This window comes from Coturnix japonica, chromosome 11 (assembly GCF_001577835.2).
Source record: "Coturnix japonica isolate 7356 chromosome 11, Coturnix japonica 2.1, whole genome shotgun sequence".
NCBI lineage: Eukaryota > Metazoa > Chordata > Aves > Galliformes > Phasianidae > Coturnix > Coturnix japonica.
In genome coordinates, this window is record NC_029526.1 from 11293505 (window position 1) to 11310157 (window position 16653).

The following is a 16653-nucleotide window of genomic DNA, read 5'->3' on the forward strand; positions in this document are numbered from 1 at the left end:
ATTTAATTAATGTGGTAATATCCCAAGGTGGTGAAGTAACTTGCATGCTCTCCATGCATCAATACTAAGATGCCAATAATATTATCTTGACTGGGGAAGACAAATGAAAGGCCTTCATTGTTCTGTGGAAAGCTCCAAGTGAATTGCTGGATGCATGACCATTCCCAGCATTTCTTCCTGGGGCTGAAAGACATGGCCCGTCTGATGATGATTCTTTGCTTGGTCTAACATTCTCTAGAAGAGTATCAGGCCAGAAGAGAGCATTAGCCATGGGGAGTGAGAAGAAATGAGCTTGGCACTAAGATGCTGGGCAGAATAGATAAGGTTTGTAAGTATTCTTATCAAGAGGCACACTTGCTATTGAGTACTGTGTGATCCAAATCAGACAGCACTTATGGAAAGAAAACAAAACCGAAAAGCAACAGCAGCAAAAAATATGCTCTCTGAGGCTTTCTATTGATCTCATATTCTGCATCCATTCATTAGCTCCCATCTACAACGAGTGAAAATGTAGAAATCTGTGTTATCTTTGCAAACATCTTGTAGCTCACCTTTTAGGAGCGTATGCTAATGTCCTCATTCAGATTTCTTGCATGAGCTTCTTTGCATCAAGCAACCTCCTACCTTTTTGATGGGGACGGTCTGATTCTCCAGTATTTCTCCACACAGGCTTAAAAATGCAGTTACTGTCAAATCTCATTTATTCTGCTTTTTCACCCAGCCCTTCCTTTGTATGTAGGTAAGAACAGGAAAAGGAAGGGAAAATATTTAGCTAGAGAATGAAGAATGAATAAAATGAATGTTATCACAAGCACATAGAGGTTGTTGGGGACATCTTCCTCCCCACTGTATGTATTTTCGAGGCTACTATAATGAAAAAAACAGCCATCTTCTAATCAGTAAACTGATGTCTGGATGTTCAGCTTTATTCTCTGAGGTAAGATTTGAATTGTTAAATGTCATATAACTTTCTGATATGTGGTTTTTATGAACCTTACGCTGGGCATTTGCAAATTTCAGTCTCTTCTTTTCTTTCACATTTGTCTACTGTAGATTAATTTCTGTCTTACATTTTGTTTCATTTTTCACTGTCCAAACTGGTTTGGCTGTTATGTTTACCCATGTCCTTATCAACAGATAGAAAAATGTTGAAATATGAGGATTTTTTTTTCATGTGACAATATAGCATGCTTTAGGTAGAAGTTTCTTGCAAATTTTTCAGATTTTCTCTTTATCATCTACCACCTAATCCACACAACTTCATTAGTCATTTAATTATTTAAATTATATTGAATTTCATCCATATATATACAACTTCTCCACTATCTTTCATTATCTTGCATATACTGTTCAGATTAAAATTAACACAGTATTCATCTAAACTGTTAGCGTTGGATTGAGTGGAGCCTGGCCATGCTAGCAAAAAGAGTACAAAGACTTTTAAAGTAACAGGTTAATTTTAAGAAATTTGTGGTGTTCCCAGGTAAAGAAGTGGAACTAATCTTTAAATGCTGATTTCTAGCAGTACTTATGCATACTGAAGTCTCTGCAAATGCAGCTTGTTTGTAAGGGACTGTTCATGATCTGTGTATTCATAACAGTAGACAAACATAAGAATTTTTCAGCTGTGCTGGATTCTTTCCGACTTTTGAAACTGATTCTTAAACTTGTATATCAATAATATATGAAGCAAAAGCAGAGCTTATAGCTCTCTCTGGGACTCTGCTTTTCCTATAAGTTCCTATTCTATTACAGGAAATGTAAGTGTTGCATTCCCCTGAAAGTACTGTTCTCTTTTTTTCTGTTCTCTCTTTGTCAGGTTGAGATTCCTTGCATTTTGTGCTGGTTAAAAGAACAGTTATATTCATATTTTTATTTATCTTGAAATAGTGTTTGGTCGTATTCTACCACAGCATCATACTTTCTCATAGCACATTATGAAAAAGAAAAGGAACGTGGAGAATCTTTGGAGTTTTCCTGTTTTGCCTCATTGCTGATATGATGCTGTACAATCAAATGCAGATATGTGCCACATTGGAGATGCTTCCCTTCCTGTGGGCTTCTAACTTTTTCTGGGAAAAGCCACCTATCAGTGAAGCTGACACCACTGAGACAGGGGACTGTAGCGTACCTGATAGGAGTATACAAACAAAGAAACCAGTTGTGGTTTGTAATGAGATACTTAGTGTGGTTTCAAAGTTTCAGTATGGGGAAGAGGAAAAGGTTTGGCTTAATCATGCTGTGGTTGATATTTTAATTGCCCAGGATCTCAGCCTGTTTAAAAAAAAAACAAAAAAAACCAAACAAAAAAAAAAAACGATTTTCTATGGCAAGACATGCTGGTTACCTGTATCAGTTTTAGTGTCAGAATATCTGTAAAAGAACTGAGCAATGGTACATCTATACTTCTAATATTTTGCTGAAGAATGTAGAACGGAAGATTATCTTACCAGTTAACTTTGTCATCGGTGTTCATTTACATGCCCAATGATCTCATCTCCAAAGGCAAACAAAATATTCTATTTCCTATCCTGGGTAAATGTGAAAAGGCAGCTTTACTGACTCGATAAATAATCTCAAATATTTTACCTTGCTTCAGGATCTTGCTATTTTCAATGCTTTATTGTCTGACAGTCAGATAATTGTTAATCTTATTATTTATCTAGATTATATTAAAGTCAGTTATACCTGATATATTAGTTATCAGAAAAGTATTAAAAAGTAGGCTTGTGGTAAACTCTTGATTGTAATTGAACTATGAATTATGGAATTATAATATGAACTAGATGTCATTTGGTTTTTCTCTCAGTTTAGTAAAGTTCCTTCAGTTGAATAGCAAGGAATGTACATAAGATAGCAGGATTTTGTGTCATTCTTGTATCTAGGTTATCATTTGGTTCATTTATAAACCTCAGTTCTCAATATTATACCTCCTTCTCAGGTTTTTGAAGGACTTTTGTGTGTGTCTTCTTCATTACAATAAGCACCTCTGCAGAGTCCTTGGAGATCTTCAAGGATCTGCCTTATTCTGCTGTTTCTCTCCTTTGCTCACCCTTTTTCAGGTGTTGTGTTCTCCATGTGGATGTCTGTAATCAGCTCTTTGAGTGTGGGGGAATCCATTCATCAGCTGAAAAGAGGTCCTGAGAAATCATAATATGTTCCTCTGCTGGTTAACTTCAGTTAACTGCGTATTGTGCATCTAATCCACCATTCATACCTAAAGATATTAGCACAGGGTAGCTGGTGACCTATCCTTTGATAGAATGCCCTGTTGGAGAAATGCAAAGGACAGCTGAGTAGGTAGACAACCATATGTTTTTTGGCTGTTCTGTGCCCACAGAGTGATATGAGCACTATCAAGCTTGTGTGGGTAGAGAAATCCAACAGTGAGTTCATTAAACTAGTACAGATGTCTTCTGCAGCCTCCCACTGTAGTCTTCACTGTGAGCATAGACAATTTGGATGAAGGTCTAGTCTAAACCACTGCTGAGCCTGTATGGATTTGGGCTGTTTTGTGGTTAACATATGTTACACGTGTACAGATTTTGTGATACTGGTACAATTTATCTGTATTCATCATGAGCCAGCATTTCTTTTTTGGTAATTCACAGGACCTCAGTGAATTACAGGCAGTTTAGTATGTTTACAGCAAATGACACGAATACTCCAAAAACCACCCACACTTACAATGCTAGCACTGCTATTTTTTCACTTGTTGTAAACAATTGAGGTTATCTGATGTGCCAAAAAGTGATAAATGTTACCAATACTTCAGTCTCCACATGTACTCAGAAAAGGGACTGCAGGACTCACTAGAAGTTGGTAGAGATATATTACAAAATATAAAAGCCTGATGCAATGACTACAGCTGATTATCTCTGCCTATTGAGAGGAATGTTTTCTATTCTCCGCACTTTGGTCAATTCTTCCTTTAAAAAAAAAAAACAGTAATGTAGGCAGAAGCTGTGGTCTGTCGCTATTGGTTTATAGAATATTTATAATTTAATGGTGTTGCAAATTGTTTGCATGAGACAGATAATGTTAATAAGTCAGATTGTAAGATATTCACAAGAATGCATGACTTGGTGGAAACACAGGAGAAATTATATTATGAAACTTTGGAGGCAACACAAGTGATGTGATAATTGTTTGTGAAAATACATGAAAACATAGTAACTGCTTTCAAACACATTCTTCTGAATAACATATAATTCTGCATGAGATATCTCTAATGAATGTCCATCTGTGAGAGAATGTGGAGAAATAATCCAATTATCCACATTATATCTGTTAATTCTTGTAAACAATGCTCTGATGATAGTAACTAGAAACATAGCATCTCTGAGGAACTATCATTTGCTTTGACATCTTTTACGAAACTTGCTTTGTAGCATTTCCTAGTAGTGCTTATTTTCACACTCCAAATAACCTGATTTATTTATTTGTTTGTTTGTTTGTTGAGAAAAAGCTTATACTTTACCCGAGTCCACAGGTCACAGGTTAGTGTAAGTGCACGGAAAAGGTAAGTTATGTTATCACATGGAAGCAGATAATTTGTAAGAATCAATATGTAGGTACTCACAATTTAATTTTTCAGTTCTCGTCATTTCACTCTGTTACCTTCTCAACAGTTTTCAATTTTAGCTCAAAGCTGGCTGCATAGCTATGTTTGTATTTCTGCTCTGTGGATGTTTGACAGCCAATTGCTAGAAAAGAGCTTTCTATTTGCACTGCCAGCTTTACACATCATGTGGTTTTCGACAGAGTACTTACTTCCTTATGTTCAGATGCTGAAGTATTCTAAGCAGTCTTCTTAAGTTTGAAAAATAACCTTCAAAATGATATTTTAATGCTTTTCAGTTTTTTTTTAAATAATGTTATTAAATAACATAATGTATTCTGCATGAATTTGAAATTTTTGCATTAAAAAGGAAGACAGGTTAAACATATTATCACAGGGATCCTGCTAATCATTGTGTGCTGAGCATGTTCAAAAGGCAGTGCAGTCAAAGCAGCTGAAATCAGAGCCTTGAAAGATTATAAAATTACGACAACTTAAATATGCCCAAATAAATAGAAATATCTATTCACCTTTGACCAAACTGTCCTACAGTAGTTTGTTCTGCTTTCACTGATCTAGGATATAGCTTGTCTAGTGTGATGGATTTTGTAAGCAGTCTTCAAATTATTGCTGCAAGTATGTAGTGATTAACTTTTTTATTCGTCTTCTGCAATCCTAGCAGTGTGTATTATAAGATATCGTTCTAACATTCACTTGAGAAAATCATTTGAAAAACACAAAGAGGTCTTAGTGCTCAAGTGCAACATACTCTGCCTGAGAATGAAGCCTAGCAAGGTATAATAAGCTTTTAAAGAGGAAAGGAAAAATACAGCTCAAACAACATGGAATAAAAGCTTAGAACAGTGTGAATAAGAGGATGATGATTAAAGGAACAAAAGAGAAGGATTTGATGTATAGGAACTGCCCAACCTCTGGCTATCACTTTGAATGGGAAATTCCCACAGACTTATTTTTACAGCCTTCCTCATTTTTTGTCTGCATGGAGAAAAGAGACCCAAGATGGGCTGTGCTGGCAATAGGAATTAGCAACCAAAATGAAACAGCTTTCTGAAGTCTTGTTTGGAGACCTCGCACAATCTTACAGGCAGCAGAAACTGCAGCAGGACTTGTAAGAACTTCAGTCCAGGCTGGCAAGCTGGAAAAGGGAAGAAATGGTTTTACTGCTATGTCAGTGAGGCAGGAAAAGAGCGTCAACCATAGGAAGTTCTATTAATTATAATGCCTGAAGTATTGAAATTGTTAATGAAAGTGCTTGATCTCCAAGAGTAGCAAATGACAGAGATATTTTTCCTCATAAAGATGCAGAAGAGAAACTGTTTTGCATGACTAAAATTACATGCAATATTCCTATTTGGCAGTGTAACATAATATCATTGTATGTTTACACCTATCAAAAATAGTTGGGCTAAAAAGTCAAGACCTGTTTACTGGAGGGGTCTCTACTGGAGAACGCAAGAAATAAACAGCAGCCTGGGTTCAGAAATAGTTACATGAACTGTAGGCAAAAATCCAACTACAAAAAGGTGCCAAGCATATAAGGCCACTTGACACGGGACATTTGGGCATTAAATTGCAGCAGAAAGCAGCAAGGAAAGGCAACAGTCCAAGCTGTAGTGGGACACAGGTCATGTGTGGTGGCTGTGTTCTCAGGACAGAAGGGGAGACAGATGGTATCCCCAAATGGAAAGGACCAAGGCCAGAGCAAAGGAAACAGAAAGCCTTAGTTATCATCTGGCTTAACATAAGGATTCAGAAGAAACAAGGTATGTAATAAATACTGAAAATTCAATCTGAGACCATGCACTGGAATGAAGATAGCAAAGAGTAGAAACAGATTATTTTGTCTTTGTTGCTATCACAACCACCGAAGAAAAATATTTGACTCGGGAAGACTGTGTCTGAGGGCACAGTTTCCTCCCTCTTAGGGAGTTTCCCTGTCAGGATTCTTTTGTTAAACAGCACCAGTACTACACAACTATTTTAATTAAGAATTAGTACTGTGTTGAAGTGGAGATAAATATGGAGGGCTCTTTAGGAATGACTTGGGCATTTCTATGGTCTCGATGCTTTTTTTTCCTGATATGATTTCTTGTGAGACTGAAGGTGGCTTTGTTTCTTCCTGTTTTTTTGTCTTTCGTAAAAGCAAGAGTAACTGTCTTTTTCCCACCAAGATGTTGAGTGAAAATATTTATTAAAAATGATTAATTCAGTCTGATGAAGTGGATCATACATAACAGATGTATGGAAAGGACAGGAGGTGCTCTAACCAGGAAAGACCAGGGTCAAGATTCAATCATGTTGCTCAACATCATTTGATCATGCTTTTTTCTCTTGAAACAAGGAAGAAATAATTCCCTTGTAATTGTATGAAGATAAATTAATTACTTTCTAACAAACTCAAATAAAAACTTGACTACATAGTGCTGCCTTCTTTTTTCTTAGTTAAAAACATTTATTTTTATAGCATGTAGATTTCTCCTCTTTGTGTGGATTTTTTATATATTTGAACTTTTCTATTAATATCAGAAAGCTGGGGTTACAAGTATCCCCCTTGATGGTGATACTTGTCTCTGTACAGGCAAGTCTGTATCAAGCTGTGCATCACTTCTCCAGCTGCCCAATCCTACCACAAAGGCCAGTCAACCATGTCCTGCTCATTCTGGATACAGACCAGACCCATGTGTGTTATGTACATTGCTGATGGTGAGCACATGGCTGGAACATGACATTCACTGTGCTGAGCAAGCTGTTGTTTTGCCAGGTAGCTACTGTTGATTTGCCAGGTAACTGACAAAGAGCAGGTGAGACAGTTTCCATCTGCAGAAGGCACTCAGATCTCATCGTGTGTCCAGAACTGTGAAATATCTTCATGAACCTTGCTTGAAGCTTCTGCAGTTTTGGTCTGTGCATTCTTGATTGTGTGCCTAGTTTTGAACAAAGTCTTTCTTAAGAAAATGTGGCTGAAAATAAAATGATTACCTGTAGAAAAAGAGGATTTAATATGAGTAATATTCTCAAGGTGTTTTTGTAATTTTGCTTTGTTGCAGAGTAGTCTAAAGATTATAAAGGCTCTCTTGAGTAAGTTTCATCTCTGCAGTTCTCTTGCATTGATTGTGATTATGCATGTTTTTAATGTATGTACATGGGAGACTATAAAGACAGATTATATATTTCAATAACATGTTGGCAATACTTGCAGATATGCATTTAATGTTAGTGACTAATACAATAATATTAGTTTTGTGGTAGTACACTGGGTGTGCTGTTGCCACTAATACTGACTTCATTATCTGTGCTATAACACAGAATAACAACCTCGTGCGGATTGGAAGGGACCTTAGAGATCATCGAGTCCAACACTCCGGGATTCGAGCCTCCTGTGTAGCAGAGCGGTACTTCTACCACTTGCGCCGCAGGGGGATTCGAACCCAGGGCCTCCGGTGTTGCAATGCAGCATTCCTACCACTTGCACCACCGGGGCACACGCCGTATAAAAATGTAGTTTTCTCTTGGTTTTGGGATTCTAGTGAGTAGTGAAACACAGGGATTAGATATGGATTTCTCCTTTTATTTTACATAGAAATTCTTGTTAATTTCTCAGTATTGCTCTAAAGAACAGGTCAACTTTCAAGCACAAGCGCAACAAATAAAGCTAGAGTGTGGAAAAGCAGTTTCACATTTACCACATTTGTGAGGCTTTATCTACAGAAACTGATATTCATTTATCATATTCATTATGTCTCTGTATCATTCACCTTAACCTCATATAATTATGTGTTTAATGATCTTTAACCTTTGCATGAACACAGTTTGCTGAAGCTTGAAAATGCCTGTAAATTATCATTCCCAATGGGTAGACAATTGGAAATGTTTCTTGTTAAAATATATCATGCCTTCTGCTTTTATATTATGCTTTTATCCAATCACAGAACTGAGGTGAAATTGTAACTTTAGACAAAGACAACAATGTTTTAATGTCAAATCTAAATAATGAAATGGTTTTGAAAATATGGCTTTACTAGAGGTTGTTTATTAGAATATTTTGTTAGTAAGGTGTAAGACCTTCAAAACATAACAAAGATCTTTTAATGTATCAGCCCTGATACATACCATAAGTACATGTGCTTTCAGTAAGTGCCATGTGTATGATCTGAAACTTTTCTCCCACTATTAATCTTTGGGTAAAAAACTGATTTTTCCACTGATCAGACTCAGTTTCAACTTTAATATTATGAAATGTCCTCAAGTAAAGGACTTTAACTTACTGGCAGAAGCAGTAAATACTAATCATATACTTTTTTTTTTCTTTTTTCTTTTTTTTTTTTTTTTTTTTTTTTCCCATTTTAACAACTAGTATCTTGCTAGTGCTGCAGAGGTTTTATTGCTTTCCATTCATTTATCCTAGAACTGGTCTATGAACCATAACTTCTGTTGAATAATAAGAGTAAAGCTTACACTGGAGATTATACTGACAGCCTCTCCTACTTACAAGCAGATAGTAAATTGCAGGATCCTTGTGTATTCTCAAATATTGATGTGTAATATCTATTTTATCCAGTCAGTGCTGCCTTAGGAATTCAGTTTTTCAATGTAACACTTTATATACTTGGGTAAACTGGAGGTGTACCCAATTGCTTTACTGAACTGTGTGTGTCCTGACAATGTTGTGACATTACATCATTGTAATTCAGCTAAGAATATTCTGCCAAAACCCTCATATGCAATATTAATAACATTTAGATTTTATTCAGGGATCAGACAGATGTTTAAAGTATAAACAATCTGTTTAAAACACAAAGAGATTCTGGATTGATCATGAAAGGTTCTGGAACCCTGGAAGTAAATGTTTATGTTACCTAGATTGAGTGTAAGCCCTCACATAAGAACAATAACCTTTAAGACTTTTTTTAATAAATGTATCTCTCTTAGCAGAAAGAACTACAGTACCAATCTACAGGAGAGTGATGTTAACTTTGGTTAACGTAACTTTGATTGTGTTGATTGTTGTCAAGTAAAAATTGATTGCAACTACAGTATGGGAGAAAAAACAGCAGAGGACTCAGCTGTCACATAATGTAACGTTTGTGTGTACATTCATGTGGGTGGTAGGAAGAGTGAACTGGACTGAGTCATTCAAATTCACAGGCAATTAAACTGCTTAATTGTTTATTTTATTTTTTTAAATACTGGTGTGCTAATAACACATTGCCCAGCAAATTAAAGATGAAGCTACAGTTTTAGAAAGGGAGATCTGCTATTATTGCAAAGCAGTACATCAGTGGCCCATGATCTTGTATGTATATATCAGATCAGCTGGAAAATCAGACTTGTCTGCCCTTCTCTGCTGTGTCCCTTGCAAAAAATTTGAGGTTTCTTTTTGGAATGTGCTTTTAATGAGTTGTATAAGCCTCTTGGTGCTTTTCAGATATGACTGTGTGTGAGCAACTATCTGCAGAGCCTGCTTGTGGTATGACATAGAATCTACTTGTTGCTTGGCTGTAGGCAAGTCTACAAGTCTTATTTTCACACCAATTTTAGTATCTGCATGCTAGTTCTTATACGAAGTGACAACACTTCCAGGTCACAGGAACCAGCGTTTTCCATTTAATAGTAAAGTACATAACCAGAAACAACTTCTGTTGAGCTGTCTGCACAAAAATAGGCAAACAGGAACAAGTCTAGTGGTGGTAGTTCTAAGTCATGTTGCAACCATCCTAAAAAGGTTTTATGTGTTTACTTTAGAATAGTTTTTGTGAGGTAGATATAAGTAACGATAAAACAGTGTACATTTGTAATGCTATATTATTGACTTGTTCATATTTTTCCTGTTAGGTGTGTTAGATTGAACAGTAAATGGCACTTAAACCATTATTAATGTGTATTTAAATTATTTTTATATGTTTTAATGTATTTACATGAAATCATTTAGTCTACCATTTAGTGCACTTGCCTTTACAAATTCAAAATTATTGGAGATAATATGAAATTTAGGCCTTGGCCTTGAAGTTACAGAAATTCAATGGAAGTCTTTTCTTCGGTGTTCCTCAACTTAGGTTTGTAATTAACAGCAGCAACAAAAAAACAAAAACAAACAAACAAACAAACAAACAAAAAGAAAATACCTGCTTTTCTTATGCTGTCTTGGGTTGTTTCTTGAAAAGCTCAGTAATGGTATTATTTCTTCTAATGGAGACAGCAAAGAAAATGCATGCAAGGGTTTTTGGTTTTTTTTTGGTTTTGTTTTGTTTTTTAATATATATATATTTCTGGAAACCCACTTTAAAAGTATTTCAGAGGAAACAGTAGAATCCTCTGAGATAAGCTAACAACTGTCTTGTGATACAGTTCTAAAATTCTGGAATGCTGTCCGTTAAAATATTTGCATAGATGCCAGTGTTCAGCCATTTTAAGTCCCCTGAAAACAAGACGAAAGCAATACCTTAAAGTAGGCAACTAGTTTAGAATACATATTATTGTTAATCCTTCATTCACCCTTTGATCTAATAGATTGAGGACATTTTGTGCTTGTTCATTTTAGTGGATTATAATTCTGAAGACATTTAAATTTTAGAACGGGGATTTAAAATATATATATAACAGCTGGTTTTTAAATAGAAAGTCTAATTATGCCTATGATTGCATTCACATTTGATTAGTATGCATACAAATCCCTACTCTCCTTGTATATTCAAGCTGAGATGTGGATCATTGGAGCTAAGATACAAAAGAATAGCTTGAGAAAATGTATGGGTAAAAAAATAAATAAAATAATAAAAAAAAAACCACAAAACCTAGATGTAATTTCTATCTCTAAAATGCTTATTTTTCCTTTTAGTTGCATACAGACTTGGATCCTGGCAGCAGCAAAATCAAGTATATCTTGTCAGGAGATGGTGCTGGAACTATCTTTGTGATCAATGACAAGACTGGAGACATTCATGCAATGAAAAGGCTTGACCGCGAGGAAAAAGCTGAGTACACTTTAACAGCTCAAGCAGTCGACAGGGACACAAACAAACCTCTGGAGCCTCCTTCAGAATTCATTATAAAGGTTCAAGACATCAATGACAATGCCCCGGAGTTTGTTGATGGTCCTTATCATGCCACAGTTCCAGAGATGTCTGTTGTTGGTATGTATGTCTAAATATTAATCCATTTTGATTCCTCACAATTAAAATATGCTAGTATATCATAGTTTTTTTATGAATAAGATATTTATTATGTTGATAGCATTAATTTAGGTGTTTTTAAATTTCTTCTTGGCCAAAGCTTTCATCTGTAGCACAATAGTGGAATCCCTTAGTAGTAAGAAAAATGCCTAACAGATGTACTAATGTGTCTTTCTTTGTCCAACAGTACTTTAATGGTCTGAATTTATATTCCCCTTATGATGTTGTGGTTAGAGTATTGTTATTGAGAACGATTTATCAACATTTGTTCTAACATGGCATTTTAATCCCATTGATATTTTGTTGATGTTTAATTATCTGTGTATTTCCATACACAGATTTAGAACTTGCAGTATGTTGATAAATACTTATTTTCCTGTAAGTGCAATTGCAATCATCCAAAAATATTGAGTTGAAAGATGCTGTGTCTGGGAATTTATGGTTGGACTCTAGAGTGGACTTAACCAATTATCTGATGATTTGCTGGGAAAATGGAAGGGAAAAATAAAGACTACTATGGAAAAAGTTGAAGAGGGAAGTTAAGCCTGTGAAGGCATTGTGGAGAGAGAAAAAGGAGCAGGAAATAATCTTCTTAGTACATTTTACTTACATTTATTCATGTTGTTGGATTAGCGTGCATCTATTTCCTAATGAGTTAATATTTTAGTTGTTGTTTTTTTTGTTTGTTTGTTGTTGTTGTTGTTTTGGTTTGTTTTGTTTTTGTTTGTTTGTTTTTTTTTTTGCACAGTTACATATTTTTGTACTCAGGTTCTCAGTCCCTGCTGGTATGTACATATATCCAGTGCAGATCAACTTTAGCCATTACAAAAGTAAAAGGCAAGTAAATCAACCAGGAGAGTCAATTTCAGGGCAATATAAAAATACACATCAAAATCTGACCATGAATTTTTAAGAGACTGCTAATATTTTTTAATATTTGGTTGAGGGTAATATGCTTTTCAGATATTTAGATACATCTGTGAAAGAGCATTAATTGAAGAACTGCAAAGTCAGTTTAGAAAACAAAATGGCAACCAATTGGAGTTTTGAAAACACATCTCGGTGTTACCATGGTTCAGAAGAGGAGCAATATGGGGAGTCAGAATTATCCTCTTTCTCGTGTACAGTTGTACCAGGTCATTTTCAAATGAAAGCATGGTGTGCTGAGTAGACTGATAGTGGAGGTTTCATATGTTTATCTATATATCTCCTTCAAATTTTTGTATCCTGGTTGCGTTAAATTCCTTGCAGCAAAACTGGTATGTGGTTTTTCAAGTATGCATATCAATAGTTTTACCAAAACAGTACTAATTTCTGAAGTCACTTTTAATTGCACAGCACCTCAAACAGAATGTGGTCTTGCTTTCAGAAGATATTTTTGCCAAGCTTAAGACTGTTAGTCCTAAATGGAAATAATTTGTCTGGTATTTTAGGAAGAAAACAAAATAAATGCAGACACAGAAAGATGGTTTCTGATCACAAAGGCTATAATAAAAATAATTTATATGTGTACATGTGAGCAATATTTTATAATGGCTAGCAAAGACAAGACCCTTCTCCAAGGAATATTCACTATCAGGAAGGTGAGCTAAAAAAAAAAAAAGAAAAAAAAAGTTGTCAGGAAACTCAACAGAAGATCCGTTGAATTAAAATGTAATAAATTTGTTAACATCAGTTTTAAAAGGTGGTGCAAAGAAAGCGAGAAATTAAAACATTAATTCAAGAGATGGCACATGAAGAGTAAGACCTCTGAGGTCATCTATCACAACTTGCTGCCACTGCTGGTGTTGTTAATGTGAACTGGTTTTGGACCAAGTTTTCCAGCCAGCATAGAAATATGCACAAATATGAAAGTACAGAGTTTCAGAAGTAGTTCAGTGAATAACTGTATTTTTCCTGTTTCCTGACATGTTGTGGGGAACTGCCAAGATAAATCCTGTCTTTAAACCCTCCAAAAGTCATCCCCATTCACTATTCCCTGAGCTAACATGCTTTGCTAAATGTTGAGACCAAGCATTAGTCATTTCCTCTGCAATCTTTTATTATCAAGTTTTCCCAGATTTAATCTTTCTGTTTTACTTCTGCTCTTATGATTTCTTCTATTACTGAAATGATGCTAATTTTGCATGTTTGTGCCTGATCCTTCTATGTTCTTTGCATGATATTCCCAGAGTTTCAAGCTGCCTCAGTGAATTCAAACAGAAAATATTCAGCTTGTTCATAGAAAAAATAACACAAATTCTGAACTGTCACATCAAAACTTGGAGAATGTGTGCATTACTGGAGTCAAGAATGACTGTAAAATCTGTGCAGTCAGATCTGTCTCTTATTTGCTGATGGAAGCAAATTTCAAGGCTAGAAAATTGAAGATGAGAAGGTTAAATCTTTACCAGTTTTGCTATTAATATTCTCTTCTGCCTTCTTCCTTTAACTCACAGACAGAACTATCAGAAGTTGTACTAAATGGTGCTCTATAAATTATTTCAACTTTTGTTATGTTTTGTTAGTCCTCTTCAGATTAATTTGTGATTGCTTATGAGTAATGTCTCCTTTCAGAATTCAAGGAATTTTTTATGCTTTTTTTACCACAATATTTCACTCCATTATCCACTTACTTAATTCCCCTTAAGGAGATCTCCACCCACTGCCAATTTCAGCCTTGACATTTCTACAACACAGTCATTACTAGGCACTGTTCTTATTCAGGGTATAACAAAGTTCTGCTAAACCTCTCTTCCCTCAAAATGCTATAACAGTACTGACTTATCTGAAATAGAAGTGGAAATCACTTGCTATATATACAGTATTTATGTAATGAGGATGCAGTACAAGTCATTTTATTTTTGGACCTCTATGGAAAAAAAAAATACTAATGAACAAACAAGAAATTCATTATTCTGTTACACAATGTTGAGCTTCCAACAAAATGCGCTTTTTCTATTAGGTGTGTTCTCTGTGATGTAGCAGCTGCTGTCTTATATTCCTTGCTAGAATAGATGAATGCGTCAGTGATATTTTAGCATGGATATCTAGTACATGAATGATATACTAAAGAGAGGGATGTGAAAACCATGATATAGTGCAGATCTTCTAATGTGATATGTGTATGTGTATTTGTATTCCTACATATAAGGTTGTCACACTGATATGTCCATGATCCAGCCTCCTGTTTTCTTACAGCATCTGTTAGTGATATCTGGAAAATCTTGCTTCCCTACTAAGACAAAAGAAATGAATTTGCATGTCTTGTTCCCACTGCTTTGTGCAAAGACGATTAATATCACACTGTGTTATCTCCAGTAGGAATGATGCTCACTTTTCAGCTGTCTTCGCAGAATACACACCCACACACCTTCTGAATGATGTGTATCATCACTGTATTCAGAGTTATTTTGAAATAACTTATTTCTCTCTTTAAAGAGCAAGAAGAGCACATTCCCAAAAACATTTTGAGAAGAAAACTGATTATTCCCTTATTACATCCACGTATATATACATTATTATTATTATTATTAATATTAATATTTTAAGTAACTTCTTAGTAATCCAGTATTTTAAATCTGCATCCCAGTTCCAAAATGATGAATTTACTTGTGATGGCTAATGATGTATTTGGGGAATATGTTCTCTGTTGAAATTGAGCGTTTTGATATTTTAATTCTGATATTTCTTAAGGAATTAAAGGCCAAAAGCCAGAATCACTGTATTGTAGCAGTATTGCATTTCACAAACAGGAAATAATTTGTCAACAAATCTTGTTTAATCACTTCCAGAAATGAAAGGACACACAGGGAATGAAACCCAGTTAAAAACCCTTTAGAAACTGATTCAGCTAAGCTTCTAGGAGGAGGAATCCTGTAACATTTGCATATTATGTAAATAAGTGAGCAATCTTAAAAGATAAGATTCACAAGGGTAAGTCGAACCAGTCCTGTAGCCTATTTAAAGAATAGAAGAAAACAGAAAAAGCAAATAACAGCAAAAATCAGTATGTTCAGTTTCTGTGTTGTCCTCCTGTGGATTCATGAAGTCCCTGAAAACATACTGCAGAGGTGAGATGAGAGCAAAAACAGATATTGTCTCCCAACAGGATACCTTCAGGATCTTTTTTTCCTCAGGAATTTATAATGAAATGAGGAAGAGAGAATAGAGGAATGAGAAGTGAAATTTCTTGATTTTGTTCTTGGTGAAGATGAGAATATTTAGACAGCTGGTGTCATGTTAAATGATGGGAAGGCAGAAGTAGAGTGACAAACGTGTTACAGAAATCAGAAAGGGCACAGATGGAAAAAGAACCAAAGCCATAAGCAGAAAGAATTATGTCTGGGTTGCCTGAGTTAAGATAAACAGGAAAACTTTTAAAATTTCCAAATATTAAGAATTTCCCTGTCAGAAAAAAAAAATAAATAAAAGGTAATAACGTACATAGAGGGGCATTGTGTGCCAGTGCACCGGATATGCACCTTTAACACTTGAAAATATTAAAACAGTGAAAAAGCTGGAATAATATCTCTATCCTTAAGTGTTTCCATGAAAACTGTCCACCCTGGGAGGATGTCTTTATTAGGAAGAGTTCAGAGTTTTGGTTGAGTCAGGATATCAATTTCCAGTTTTGGAATGAGCACATCTACTTAGCAATGTTTTCCTTTGGACCAAAGTTTGCCCTTGATTACACTGCTGTATAGAAGAAATCATTCAATCATTTTTTATTATTTTTTTTTCAACAGCAGAACTGTTATTTTGGACTGCTTTGCACAATAGAAGCACAAGCACATAGCATAGTTTTTCTTTTCCATTCTCCCAAACATGTTATTTCTCTTACTAAATGCTTGCAAAAGGACAGAATCTGTTGAATATGATATCAACATGCAACGTCTGGTATGAATAGTGATAAGGTAACTT

The 16653-nt window shown here is 35.2% G+C and overlaps 1 protein-coding gene across 9 annotated transcripts in view; it reads left to right on the forward strand.

The window, feature by feature from the left end:
- CDH8 (cadherin 8) overlaps positions 1-16653 on the forward strand; it is a 121566-nt gene that overhangs the window by 23039 nt on the left and 81874 nt on the right. For all 9 annotated transcript variants that reach the window (XR_004308655.1, XM_032447060.1, XM_032447061.1 and 6 more), the window contains exon 2: positions 11418-11712. Coding sequence is in view for 8 of the 9 variants with exons in the window: in XM_032447060.1 (XP_032302951.1) it covers positions 11418-11712 (295 nt within the window). In the remaining variant the exon portion in view is untranslated. The remainder of the gene's footprint in view (positions 1-11417; positions 11713-16653) is intronic.